This window comes from Cetorhinus maximus, chromosome 2 (assembly GCF_964194155.1).
Source record: "Cetorhinus maximus chromosome 2, sCetMax3.hap1.1, whole genome shotgun sequence".
NCBI lineage: Eukaryota > Metazoa > Chordata > Chondrichthyes > Lamniformes > Cetorhinidae > Cetorhinus > Cetorhinus maximus.
The window spans coordinates 105864390-105879486 of NC_135880.1; the positions used below are offsets into that span (position 1 = coordinate 105864390).

Below are 15097 nucleotides of genomic sequence, written 5' to 3' on the forward strand. Positions count from 1 at the left end.
TTCCAGCATTTCCCAATGGCAGATATAAGGCTAATTAGCCTGTAGTTTCCTGCCTTCTGCCTCCCTCCTTTCTTGAATAGAGGTGTTAAATTTGTGGTTTTCCAATCCGATGGAACCTTTCCAGAATCTAGGGAATTGTGGAAGATTACAGTACAACCAATGCATCCAGTATTTCTACAGCCACTTCTTTTAAGACCCTAGGATGCAGGCTATCAGGTCCAGGGGACTTTAGCACCCCCATAAGTTTTCCAAGTAAATTTTCTCTAGTGATAGTGATTGTTTCAAGTTCCTCACTCCCTTTAGCCTCTTGATTTTTTAATAATTCAAAATGCTTTTTGAGTCTTCTACTGTGTACACAGATGCAAAATACTTGTTCAACGTCTCTGCCATTTCGTTGTTTTCCATTATTAATTCCCCAGTCTCATCCTCTAACGGACTAACACTTAGTTTAATTACTCTTTTACTTTCAATATGATCCACTGCCTCTTAGACTCATCTCATACAGTGGTACATCCACTTCCCCAGGCATCAGATGAAGTCTGGTGCTGTGTTCTTCCATCATACGCTCAAGGCTGTTTAATGCATCGATCTTTTGTCTGCCTTCACTTTTTTTTGCTACTTTTTTGTTTCTTCCCCCTGCAAACTTTAGAAAAACTGACAATTATTTAAATTAATACTTTCACCCTTTCCCTTCCGTGAGTGTACTTTGTAAGTATTCCTTTTAATTTTCCAGCAGCACTTAAGGTGTTCCGGTATGCCCTTCCTCTTACCTTCTCCCATTAATATATTCCATACCTAGGCTTGTGCACCAGATACATATTAGTATTGTTTAAATCTAAATCTCGTGAACTTGAAGTAATCAGATCTGTGGGCTAGTTGCACATGATGCGTTCCAGGAGCACCCATCCTGCCACCATTGTGATGAGACTACATAATTATTCTCAATATCAGCCATAGTTTCTTACAAAATAACTATTCCTGACAAATGATTGAATGTTCAGGTTTTCACATGCATGGGAACCAAATACTGGTGCTGGCCAGCATACCATTCTCGCCACCAGTGTGTTTCACCAAGGTGGGGGGAGGGTGGCCTCGAGAGCCAACTCAATCTATTAACATCACCAATTAACTTTGTGAAATAACTCATTCAGAGCTCATTAAGGGGCTTCAGATTTTCACGAGAGCACACTGGCTCCTTTCCTGTGACTCCAGCGGCCCTGCTTTTGTACCCAGCTGAGCAGGACTGTGCCCTATATCCTCTGTGGGGGATTTCCCACAGCTGCCTCTGCCTCTGGTACCTCCTCTACCACATTAGTTCCACCTTACCCAACCGTGCATGTGGACACACCAAGGTGACTGTATCTGTGCTGGTGGAAGATGCTCTTGTAAGGCGATGATGCCTCTTCTGAGCCCTGCTGTTGCTGCGCTTGGCCAACTGATGGTGAGGAAGTTGGCCTGATTACCTGGATGTCTACATCTGTGGGAGACATGAGAAGATATCATGGGAACTAGGCTTGGAGAGCGTAAGTCTCTACATTCCTGAGGCTTCCCAATGCAACTGAATCTTCGGTTTGCTGCTGGACGGGTTGGAGTGCAGTGCACCCTCTTAATTAACGCATCAGTTGTTAAAGCCAGTTTCATTCGAGGCTATTTTGTATGCTGGTAACATTACAATAATTGATCAGAGGATATTCTAACTGTAATAAATTGGCCATTTTTATTTAAACACTTTTCACCCCTTCCCCACTCAAAAATAATGGAAGGAGGTTGTAAAGATTAAATCTTTAAAAGTTTTATATATAAGATCTTTAATAAGGCTTTAATCACCATTTCCACCGCGGGTGTTCATTTCACCTTGCCTGATTTCTTTATTATCTGTGACCCTGGTGATGTCCATGGCTCCTTATTCCATGGTGTTGATAACATGAAGATAGGGATCCCCTACTTCTGTTTGGGTCTTTTCCTGGGCATTATGGGCCTGTTTCTCCTGCAAAGACAAGGGAGAGTGTGATAAGGCACTGCTGGCCTCAATGGCCATAGTCATCTGTTCCTATTTATTAGACGCTGCATATTTCAGACCTGGCAGGTCTTCAGCAGGATTATAACTGAGGACTTGAAATATCTAAATTATAAACTTGTAAAAGCAAATTTAACAAATTTGCTTTTACAAGTTTATAATTTAGATATTTCAAGTCCTCAATTAAGTGTTCTTCTTTCTGTGACTGGTTCTCAATTGTTCTCACCAATTCTCTTTCATTATCAGATTCGTCTTTCATACATGAAAGTTAATTTTCTACACTGATCAGGTTTTCCTTCAATTGCTTGTTATCGGCAATAAGTGTTTCATTTTTGGCCACTGTAGTTTCTTGAAGTTGGTTTGGATCAACATGATCAACCGCTTATTGCCACATTACTGTCTCCACTAGCCAAATCATTACCCAGAATAAAATAAACTACTTCAATAGGTGATTTAGGAATAATTCCCATGATAACAGTTCCATTTACAAAGTGACTTTGTAAGTTAACTTCACAAAGAAACAGGTTCATAAATTCCATTACTGCCCCTTATTAATACTTTTTCTTTCATAAAACTACCCGGAATGCAAATTGTATCATCAGTCACCATCAATGATTGATCTGCCCCTGTATCTCTCAAAATTTTGATCTGTTTACTTATTTTATTGAAGGAATAGGGGAACACTTCTCCCTTTGACACAAAACATCCAGAACGTCTGTTAGCCTGACTTCCTTCACCAGTAATAAAAGAAGAATTCCCTGGACTATCCTGAACCATACCCCCCTTTCCTGTATGTTCTCCGGGAACATGTTTCACCTGTACTACTACTACAGTTTTAACAACATTTCCTTTTCTGATGCAACCTTTCCTGAGGATTCCTTAGATGTTCCTACTACTGTAATAGGTCTACCATGTAATCTCCAATCTTCCCTAACATGTCCCACCTTGTTACAATGAAAACGCTTGGGCTTTCGAATGTCACTTCCACCCTCAGTACCTTCCTTTCTGGTCTGAGAAGAAATTTCCTGGGAATTCCCAACTGTCCCTTTTCTTCCCTGGCTACTTGTCTTCCTTTCACCTTCCCACCTTCTATCCTTCTCGGGTTTATGTGGATCACGGAAAAAGGGTTTAGATTTATGGACCAGATCATAATCGTCAGCCATCTCCACTGCCTGTCTAGCTGTTTTAACCCTCAACATGGGTTCTAACTACAAGAGGAAGTGAATCTTTAAATTCTTCCAAGAGAATTATTTCCCTAAGAGCTTCATACATTGTCTCTACCTTTAATGCCTGTACCCAACAGTCAAAATTACTTTGCTTTACCCTTTCAAACTCAATATAGGTCTAGCCAGGCTGTTTCCTTATATTCCAAAATTTCTGCCTCTATGCCTCAGGACTAACTCATAGGCACTCAGACTAGCCTTTTATACTGCATCATAATCCACTGAAAGCTCTTCAGAAAGTGAAGCATAAACCTCATGAGTTCCACCTACCAACCTAGAATGTAAAAATAATGTCCAGATTTCTTTTGGCCTCTTCATTTTCCTAACCACCTTCTCAAATAAAATAAAGAATGCCTCTACATCCCTTTCCTCAAACTTTGGGAGGGTTTGCACAAACTTAAACATCTCCCCACAGGGTTTTAGGTTGAAGCTTTTTTTCATCATCAGAACTTTCCTCAGCATCTGAGACCTCTTTTTTAACTCCAGCCTTCTAAGTTGGTATTCCCTTTCTTGTTCCTTCTCTCTCGCCCTTGCCACTCTTTCTTTATCCTTCTCCCTTGCCTGAAATTCCAGTTCTAGCTTCCTTTCTCTCTCCTTCCTTTCCATTTGCTCCCTTTGAAATGCCTTTTCTCTTTTTTTTTTGCCTCTAATTCAAATTTTTTCAGTTCCTTTGCTTGTTCAAGTTCAAGCTTCTTAATTTGTAACTGAAGTCTCACTATCTCCAGCTGTGACTCACCCCCTGGACAACATGGCCTCTCTATTATCCCTTCCAGTTTTAAATGTTGTGCTATTATCTCAACTATGCCTGCTTTCCTCACCCCTTCGGGTAATTCTATCTCCAATTTATCTACCAAATCCATTAGCTTACTCTTAGTTACTTTCTGTAAACCAGTCAAGGTTACATTTTCCATCTGTAAAAAGTCTTAGCAACTTCCAAAGCCATTTCTAATTCCAACCTGTATAATACCTCACAGCAACTCCTGTTTCTATGTCCAGCACCCCTTTACCTCCACATACTTGTTAAAGGATTCACAGATCCCATCAATGTTCAATCCCAGACCAATTATTATTCTGCATCCAACCACCTGCTGTCTAGGTTTCAAATCCTGCAAGAGCCCCCACATTATTACGATCAGGGGAGATTACCCCTGATCAAGCCTAATCCTAGGGTAGAACCCAGCTTGATAGATCCTAACTTTTATTTGTCCGTTTAAATACGTGGAGAGTAGCTACTGAATAGAGTCACAGGAGTCAGCTGATGAACTTTTGACAAAAGAATAAAACATTTATTAAACAAGAAAAGATGAACTATATTACAATATTCCTTCACCCACAACTATACCTTTTCTGAAAAAATACAGATTTGTAAGGATAACACAAGTTACAAAAGCTATTTTTTACTCTAATATTCACAGTAAGTACACAGTCTGTCTGCCTATGACGACCTGTGGTTAGACACACCACACTCCGAAACCAAGTGACAGATGTCACCTCAGCCAGATGCTATGAGGATCTCTCCTCAACTCCCCTAGACACTTGTTACACCGTAAGCCAACCAGTCTCACTGAACTCCGTCCTTCACACGAGGGTTTCCAATCCACCCTCCACGACCTCACCTTGGAATCTTCTCCCAAACCGACGCTTTCTTTCAGATGCCTTCCACAAGGGGTCATCTCCAGGGTTTCGAACTCGCCTTCTGATTTTCTTCTTCCCTGGGTCACCACATGCATTCAAGCTGCCTTCCACGCACTCTCTCTCACCGACTCAGTGTTAACAGTACACCACTGCATCACATGCCTATAGCAAAGAGTTATAGACCTTCAGTTGTCTCTTTGGACCTTCTGGCCTCTTGCAAGCTGCTCTCACTTTAAATCTGCTTTCTTTAGCTTTTGCTTCTTTAAATTTGAAGTTTGGAGCCTTTCTCTCTGCCCCTCACTCTTAACTTCACTTAACAGGACCTTTTCCAGGTTCCTGCCCTTCTTTTGACCAGAATGTCTGCTGGGGACTTTCTCTTGTTCCACTCCCCTGGATTTTTGGGGTTTTTATTTAGCTTGGGATTGGCTATCTGTCCCCTTTGCTCCAGTCTCCTGGCAACAACTTTCAAAAACCAACTGAACTCCACAGCTTCCAAATCAAAATGCTGTTTCTAGCTTATCTGTGTATGCCTGTGGGAGGGACTTGCTTCTCTGGACCGCTGTTGCTAGGCAATAGACCAATTCTTCCACCCTTGTTTGTTTACCTTAGCTTACAATTGTTAAAAAAACCCTCATTAGAAATGCAAGCACCTTTTTAAAGTGAAACTAAAACTCAATTTGACTTTTCTTAACATGCACATACAAAAATACAAATCAAACTTAAACTTTAAAGCTAAAACTCATTCCTAACAGCTACAACTACCAATACTTAAATTGTCTCTATTTCCTAACAGCGATTTCCCACCTGAGGTGTGTTCAGGACCCAGAAATGGCCCCGACCTCTGTTTTTCACCCCCAGAAGGAAAACCCTACCCAAAATCTCTGACACAATGTACAGAAATGTTTGCAAAGCTGATTTAGGACTTGTAAAAATTTTCTGTGAAGATTTCTAAAACAACTGAATGTCTCAATGAGTATTGCAGTATCCACTTGTGCTTTTATGTGAGTGAAATATAAACTCATATATTGTGCAGGTCAGTATCATCCAGTGTCAATTTTGTTCAGCTCTGCACAATGGTTCATGTCAGATTTAGATTACATTATTAAGAATGAGGCTGTAACGTGCATTGAACTGCATTGTTGCTGTAAGCTAGGCCTAAACTCTGGTATTTCAAATGCAGGTTCCAGCTGCCCATTTGTTAACTGCTTCAGTGATGTCTGCTCCTGCTGCTCTGGCTGTTGCCAAGCTGTTCTGGCCTGAAACAGAAACTCCAAAGATGTTAACTAAGTCTAACCTCAAGTTGAATAAAGGGTAAGTTTCATTGCTTTCTTCATTGCTATATGAAGATGAAAATCATGTATCAAGTATCCTGTACTTCCGATAACAAAAGAAATGAGAGGGAAAAAAAATCCTAAGTGCCAAATCTTGCTAGAATAATTTTGGTTAGACTTCTTCCTGCGTCCGTCAATTCTAATATAATTTGTGGCGTAACTTGTTGGAAGTGCGAAATCTTGCTGGAATGACTTCTTTCTGTATCCTTCAAATCAAATACAGGGCTGAATATTACAATGTGAAAATGGGGGAGTTATGCACCCGCACTGACATATTATTGGTCATGATGATGTCGTGTTGCATTCCTGATGTGTTGCATCACGGCTGTCCCGGATAATATGTCAGGTGGGCGGGGCTAGAAAGCAGGAGCCTGCCCACATTATTCAAATTTATTCAAATGGTATATTTAAGCTCATTAATGGTCCCAATTGACTCCAATAATATGCGGTGTGAGCAATAAAACACTTGGAGAGTGTATTTCATGCCAGGTGGATTTCTCATTTTTCTTAACAGCTTGTTAGGGCAGGTTTAAAGTCTCCAACTTCCAGAAGGAAGACCCTGCCCAAATAAAGCACTGAGTACTGAGTTTGAACTCAGCAGTTCAGGGTGCTATGACTGCTAGTAGTGCTTTATTAAAAAGGGCCGAGTTTCCATTTCATACCTCCCTTATTTTGATGCCTTACTCTCCCCGCTGAGAGGTCAATTTTGACCCTCATCAGCACCTCAGCTTTCTTACTAGGGAAAAAATGGATGAGAAGCGGAGCTAAAATGACAGCCATGGAAGAACCAGGTCCATCGTCAAGCAGACAACTGGGCTACTGAAGATGAGGTTCAGATGCCTTGAAAGAAAAGGAGGGACATTGCAGTACGCTCCATCACATCTGTCACTCATGGTCATAGTATGCTGTGCCCTCCTTAACCTCGCCATTCAGAGAGGGGATGCTCTTGAGGAAGAGGGGATGCCAGATAGCGGGCATTCAACTGAGGATGAGGAAGAAGAGTAGGTGAGGGAACATCCCAACATAGTGGTGCAAGGCCCTGGATATGATCACATGGATGGCTTTGACATAAGGGATGCCTTGATAAGGCAGAGGTTTCAATAAGTTATGTAGTCACAGCCTCAGAGATGCATGCACTATGTCTTAACATCATTCCATGTGGAATGTGAGATTCACGTCACCGTCCTGTCAGCGCAATTGCCATGTTCAGTCCTTGCCATTCAACGCATCCTGCCCTGCCTTTAATTATTAAAGTTCATGTTTATCTCCTGCAGGAAGTTCAACAGCAATGACATATAGAAATAACTTCTGCATAAGGGATAGTAAAGTTAAGGCTTACTAACAGAAGCAAGATGAGACATATCATGAACAACCAGACTGAACACAACCATGTGACCTGCATGTTGACTAGTCTGGAGTTTTCTTAAAGCACATCCCAGTGCTCTGACATAGTGCACCCCCCTCGCTTGTTGCTGCACTGGATAGAGGCTCCTGATCTGTTTCTCCCCTTGCCCTGGATGACTTTGGTCGGTGTCCTCTGTGCGGCTGAGGCCTTGAGGGTCTTGCCACATTAAAAGACTCCTGCAGTGTGGCAGGAGGAGCGTCCGTCACCATGGTACTGGACAAGGAAAGTGTCAATGGTGGATGGACGGAGGAGAGGCTGCCAATCACAAGTGCCCTGAGAGATGCTTCCAGATGGTGGCAGCAGCTGCTCATCCTCTGCCATGAAGACCGCTTGTTCCTCCCTGACTTCCTGTGAAGTCCCAGGAGCTAGCTTAGGGACCTGGCTTTCAGTCCTCCTGTCGTCCAGAGCCAGGGCGATGGTGTGCAGGTCGGAGCACATACCCACTACTGTGCAACATGTTCATTTTTCCCCTCCAGGACAGTCACAGTCTGTCCATGGAGGAAGCTTGGGGCTCTGAAGAGTGGGTGAGCGCAATGCACATGGCCTGGATGGACACCTCCACAGTATGGCCCAGAGCATGCAACCCCTCTGACATATCCACCAAATCTCCACACACCTCATGCTGGATCTCCAGCATCTGGTGCCCTATGGGCAACTGCAGAGGCTCATCTTCCGACTTGGAATCAGTCTCTGGGTCACCTTGGACACTCTTTCGACTCCCCAAGGTCTGCTCCATCACACATTCTGGCAGCTGCATGTGCAACTGTGGAGTGCCCTCACTAGATTGTGCCTGCCCTTGTCCCGACATGCTAATCCCTGCCTAGTTGCCAGTATTTGTGCTGGTGCTTTGTGCAGAGAGAGGATGTGATGGTGCTTCTTCATCTCAGAGGAAATTGTTGGATCAGCATTGATATCGTGGCACATGGAAGAGGCTTCACCTGCACAGGAGACACAGAAAAATGGGCATTAGTTGGCATTGGAAACCTTTCAACGGCTGTGCAAAGTCACAGTGCCCAGCACCATTACATGTGCAATATGAGATATGACACAATGTGATCATTATAGCACACTTGTAGCAGCATCACAAGCTTTCCACTAGGAAGTTTCCCTGGCTTTGAGCAATGAGATGACAAATTTTACATTTGTTGAATCATGCCAAGCATCAGTCCCCCTCCCACTTGGCCTCTCCCCTAATGTCCTGGTTTCAGCCACTTGTTATCTTATCAGACCCATGCCCTCCTCCAATCTTGCCTGTGCCAATCGACCTTAAGGAATCAGCTGAGGAAAGCACGTGAACCTCTTCCTCGTGCAGTGCTAGGATGGCCATTTCTGCCCCTCTCCCTGACATTTTGGGCGCACTTTTCCAGAATGTAGGTGTAACATTGCAATGACTAACGCAATTTGGTTAATTGATGTCACCCTGCCTCCAAGATAACTGAGAAATGCAGCCAAGATGTTGTGCACCTTCCTCATGTACAGCTCCCACTGAACCAAAACGACAAGGCTACAGAGGCATCAACACTAGGACCAATGTCATTGCTGCATAATATTGCCTTGAACCTCTGAACACCCCTCAAGCCTCCAGCATTCTTGAGGCTACCCTGTAGCTTCCTGGCACAAAAATGCGCATAATGAGAACTTACTCACCTGGCTGTCCTCAAGAGGTCATTGAGCCTTTTCTGGCATTGTGTCCAAGTGCAAGGTACTAGCCCTATGCTGTGACCTCCGCAATGATCCCCTCCCAGGCTGCATGTCTGACCGAGGGAGCTCTCTGCCTCCCGTCAGCTGGCCTTAGTTGCTCACACCTGGTGGACACAGCCAGGAGGAGGGCATGGAGAGATGCTTCATCAAATCTTGGGGCTGCTTTTGCCCTTCTTCTCTGCCTGTCCCCTCACTCCGTTGCCCCAGGCATCTATGGAGGGAAACATGCCATAACGAGACAGCTCCTCTATGTTAAGATCTTGAAAACATGCTTGTGTTCAAATTGAATGCCACCTGTTATCAGAGGCATGAAACAACATAGGCTATGGATATTTCAGAGAAATATTAAAGACATTCACACTTACCTGAAACCAAGCCTGATACTATATCCTCAAAATAAATCCTTCAGATCCATGTAGAAGGCAAATATTTGCTGGGTCACCTGATACTGCCCCATACCAGGTGGCCCTTTAAATGAGTGGCTGTGACCTCCTTCCAGGTCATGACCAATGACTTTGGATGCCGTACATCCTGCCTGGATCCAGCACTGATGGGCACTCTCACTTTGAGCCGCGTGGGCTGGAAACCTGCCCTCCGGTCTAAATTTGCATAATTGCCATTTTATTATGCGTAATTTGACGGCGGGGTGGGAGTCAGAAAGCCGTCCACTTCCGGGTGCCAGTCCTGCCCACTCCGACTGCATGTATTATTCAACCCATAATTTGTGCTATAACTTGGTGGATGTGTGAACTGATAATGGTGGGTTGGGGGCAATGGGGCATTTGGGCTATTAGTGAACAAATTGACCAATAATATATCTCCTTAACCAATAGGATTTAAGGATTGAGAAAGAACCAGGTATGACAGAAACAGGGGCCTGTAACTTCCGCGCTCCCCAGTGTCCTATTTGGGGGTACCCCAAAGATACGCTGGGGAATCCCTCTGGCAAGTTCCCAGGTAAGGGTTTGCACAACAATTGCCCGGAAGTGCACACTTCCTCTGGACAATTGTGCTGTGCTGGGAACCATCCAAAAATGTGATTTAAATCGCAAACTTTGGATGGTTCCACCAGGGTTATACCAATAGTTACCCAGAAAAAATAAGAGAAGAATTAAATCCTCTTCTAACTTCTGAGATTTCAAACAGCCCCCCGCACCTTGGACACCCACCACCACCTTGGACCACCCCCCGTCACCCCCCTACCCCCCTCCCCGACCTCGGACAACTCTCCCCGCCCCCCCCCCCCCCCCACGGACTTTGGACACCATCCCCCAACCTCAGGACCCTCCCCCCCGACCTCAGACAGCCTCAACTCCTCCGACCTTGGACACCCTCAAACCCTCCAACCTTGGACACCCTCAACCCCCTCGTCCCCTGACCTCGGACATCCCCCCTCCCCCAACCTCGGACATCTTCGACATACCCCACCCCCGACCTCAGACACCCTTAACACCTCCAACCCCCGGACACCCCCAACCCCCAAATCCTATCTACTTACCTTAAACATTTACCTTCCCTGGTCTATCAATTTCCCTGGCCCTTTAAACTCACCTGCTTTACGGAAGCAAGTGCCATAAAAGGGAGGCGTGGCCTCCTTGAATATGCTGGAGCTACGCTTTGCTGGGGCCTGCGAGGAGTCTTCTAATGCTGGCCCCAAGCAGCTCCGGCAATTGGATGTATCAACGTAACTTTCAAGACCAGGTAAGTAGGTATTTATTTCTTCTAATTTCTGCGGTCCAGCACTTTCCGACACTAGTCGGAGGTTACGGCCCAGGGTGTATTAGAGTCAAATCAGGCGGAGAAAGAGAAAAAAGAGTAAAAGCTTAGATTAAGACAGAGAGAGAAAGGGACAGAAAGGAAAAGCAAGAAAGAAATAGAACATAATTAAATTATAAGTTTTTTAAATCTACTATTTGCAGGAATGAGACTCCACAGTTTAATTTGTTCCCTTTCTGGGCTGGAGAGATTGATTGGCTTTGCATCAACAATTACTACGTCACTAAAAGAGTACTTGCGCTGTTAATTAGTAGCCCTAACTTTCTACGATAATTTTAATGGGCAATTAATATGAAAATCGAACAAGTGCTGAAGAATAGTGGAAAGGGTTAGGTTGAGGTACCTTTCCTATGAGGCAAAGAGCGGAATGGCGTAAATCGATTGGCAGGTTCTGGAAGTCAACAAATCACGGCATTTCTCTTCTTCCCCTGATAGCAAATTGGTGCATTAGTAATGGTGTGTATCATGAAATACCTGTTATTTTTCCAGGCAGATTTGGCCCTAAGAATTTTTGAGTGTTATGTACAATGAATGGTCTTTTACGTTATTTACTTTTTGTTCTACAGTGAAGCAACAAACATCATAGAAGCTGCCTGCTTAGGAGCATTTACCTCAATCGCTTTGGTGGCAAACATTGCTGTTAACCTTATTGCATTTCTGGCACTCCTAGCATTTCTTAATGCTGTGCTCTCCTGGTTGGGAAACATGTTTGATGAGCCTGGGCTCAGCTTTGAGGTAATTTTCTTTTTTAGACCTTATTATATCATTGTTCTTGAGGAAGTTTGTGATTCTGAAGAGTTGAATTCTGTACCTAGAAACCAATTTATATTTTCAAAGCATACATATTTGTTTTAGGAATAAAAATGACTAATTGAATTTTAATAAGTTACCTCCATTATTAAATGGGCATTCATTCTGAATTTAGTTTGGTGATACAGTGCTCAGATATTTATCCAATATTTTGGTCATCCTAAATTCTAAAAAATTGACATGTTAATTGTATATGAAATTGGGTTTAATTATATGGAGCTGAAGGGAATTAATTGGAGTTTCATCTGAGCAGATATAAAGAGACACTGAAACTGGGGTGCAGTTGGGTTAGGTGGTGTATGCTTGTAATGTTTCACTCTCTAACTGATTAAAGATTGGCTCCAGTACAATCCTTCACCAACTGATTCACTGGAATATAATAGCCGAGGTACAGTTCATGTTCCAATCAACAATGTGAGGGCTCTGAGAATCACTAGAATCCTGCTGAATATAGATCTGGTAACTCTGCTTTGAAAGTCCAAAGAGAAATAACCCCCATGTTCATAAGTATAGAACAAGGAAAAGCTATGTTGTCCATTGAATATGCTTCTTCTAATATCACACTGCTGTAAATACCACAAAGCCATCACAAAGAAATCTGCAACTAAGGAGATGTTGGAAATGAAGGTTTAAAAGCACATAAGTGTAGGAATTAAGAGGAGATACTGCAGTTAAGAAAAATATATTGGTAATGCACACAGATCGGGTTGGAATAAACATTTGGAATCATTTATATAGGGATGATTTAGGGCAAGGTGGGGACTGTGTGAGGCAAAGAATAATAGATGCTTTCAAATGGGAGCTTTGGTATTTGTCAGTAAAGACAAGAGTTGATATAGTTGCTAAATGGGATCATGATGATAACATTTTGCAATGGGCTTCTTTTGCAGATGTCTGGCAGCTGAAAATAGATGCTGCAATGCAAGATGTATCTAAATCAAGGTCATGGTTGTATGTTGACCTTGGTCATCTTTTTGTTAATATTCCATGCTGTTAGGAAGCATCATTATGCAGCACCCAGTAAACTAAAGCATTATGAGAGACCTTAGTAGGACTGCACTGGACTGCTTGTCTAGATTAATCTAGGCATCAGAAGGGTGTCTTTAGGATCTCTATAGTCTGCTCAAATATAGATCTGATGACACCAAGACACTTATGGTATCATTCCTTGGGGTTCACTGGGATCTAATGCAATGTCTGCAGCCATACCTAAAGATAGTAGCCTTGGTTACCAGTCAACCATCCAGATACCTCCTTTAAGTGACAGTGGGATTATGGATTGCCTTAAAACTTATAAATATTAAAATTTGAAATAAAAATAGAAAGCGCTGGAAATATTCAACAGGTCAGTAGCACCTGTGGAGAGAGAAACATTTCATCAGAAATTACCTTTCATCAGAAATATTGGACATTCCTTGGATAGCGAGCATTCACGTGCATCACACACGCACACCAGTGCGCATTAACAAACTGATACTCTATCCTGATGAGAAAGCTGATGGCATTGTTGATTGAGGTGCATAGGGGGCTGCAAGTGTTGTCAACTGCATCTTGCATCGAGGAAAATTTAACCCATCTGTAAAAATTGATGGATCTATCATTGTTGTGCAAGATCTGAAGAAAAGATGAATTGAGCTTGTTATAATTTTGGTCGAGACCAGTAACGTTTTTGTAAAAAGAAGAAATCCGAAATCCCAGTTATTTACTGAAGAATGAAGCCCCAAGATTCCACGGTTTAAAACAAAAGAATTTTTAACATTTAAGAGTCAAACATAGAAAACACTACTTTGGGTAATCACCTATACTCAAAGCCCCGAATCAACATAAGTTAAACATGAATTAACAGGCAAATTGTGAACTATAAATTACATATTGGGCTGTCATCGTATTGGTGGGGTACCCCAAAGATGTGCTGGGGAAACTTCTTCAGATGATCACAGATAAGGTTTGCATGGCAATAACCCAGAAGTGCAAATTTCCCCTGGGCAATTGCCTAGCACTGGGAACCATCTTCAAAAATGCGACTTAAATCGCAAACTTCGGATGGTTCCAACTGGGTTACATCAACAGTTACCCAGAAAAAGTTGGAAGAATTAAAACCTTGTCGAGCTTGTGGGTAACCCACGGGACTCCCCCCACACCTAGGTCTACCCATCCCCCCCAACCCCTAAGGTGTCTCCCACCAGACAACCCCCCGCAGGATACCCCCTACTGCACTGGGACCCTTCCCCCACCTATCGTGTCTATGGTGGTTCCCCGAAAGAAATCATAGTTTCAGTGTCCCCAGAAGTTTTGGTTTTCAATCTCAGTTTCAGTCTAAGCTTCCTTAGAAACTGGATGGGTCAATTTCTTTTTTCAGCTAGGGTCTGTCTCAAAAAATACAAACTTTGAAACCACAGGTCCCATCACACATCCCACCCCCTGCTTGGGAAAAAGAAAGCTTTGTCATGGTAAAGTTTTCTTTATAGCAATTTTGAAATATAGCGAGATCTCGTTGTCCTATTTTAGCAAATAGCTTACCACATACTGCACAGGCAATCTTTTCTTATTTCACAATTACACATTATAATTATAAAATTATAAGGGCTTAACTAAAGCAGAAGCAGTTAAATGTAGCAATTGGGATTATCAGGATTCAAACATCATAGAATTATCTTAACTCAGAACCTCACCTCTCCTACACCCCTTCTTTAAACTCCAGACAGAGCACCAGTAATTGCTTTGTTATCCCCAGCAACATGCACAACTCATAGGTTGAAGAGCTGCAGCATCAAACTCCAGCAAAACAACCAAGGAGTCTTTGTGCATAACCTCGCGAAAAAAATAGCAGTGGATTATGATCAGTGTAAATTAATGTTTCTTCTTGATTATTCAAAACATATATTTAAAATTATTGAAGAGCCAAGACAAGACTTAACATTTCCTTCTTAGTTGTAGAGTATTTTTGTTGATATGTATTGAGAATTAACTGGCTGGATGCTCTATACCAGTACCATCATCTTGTAGCAACACCACACCTTCACGCCTACATTACTAGCATCAATAGCTATTTTGAATGGTTTATTGAAATTTGGAGCAGCCAAAATATATGGCGATATAAAGCCTTAAACCTCTCAAAGCTGGTCTGTCTTTTAACTTTTATATTTTTCTTCATTAATGTAGTGACTACTACATTGAAATTCAGGACAAACTTCCTGTA

The 15097-nt window shown here is 42.6% G+C and overlaps 1 protein-coding gene across 2 annotated transcripts in view; it reads left to right on the top strand.

Moving 5' to 3' along the window:
* LOC144696457 (solute carrier family 28 member 3-like) overlaps positions 1–15097 on the top strand; it is a 231588-nt gene that overhangs the window by 196460 nt on the left and 20031 nt on the right. For both annotated transcript variants that reach the window (XM_078567765.1, XM_078567772.1), the window contains 2 exons: positions 6056–6186; positions 11655–11823. In XM_078567765.1, coding sequence (XP_078423891.1) covers positions 6056–6186; positions 11655–11823 — 300 coding nt within the window. The remainder of the gene's footprint in view (positions 1–6055; positions 6187–11654; positions 11824–15097) is intronic.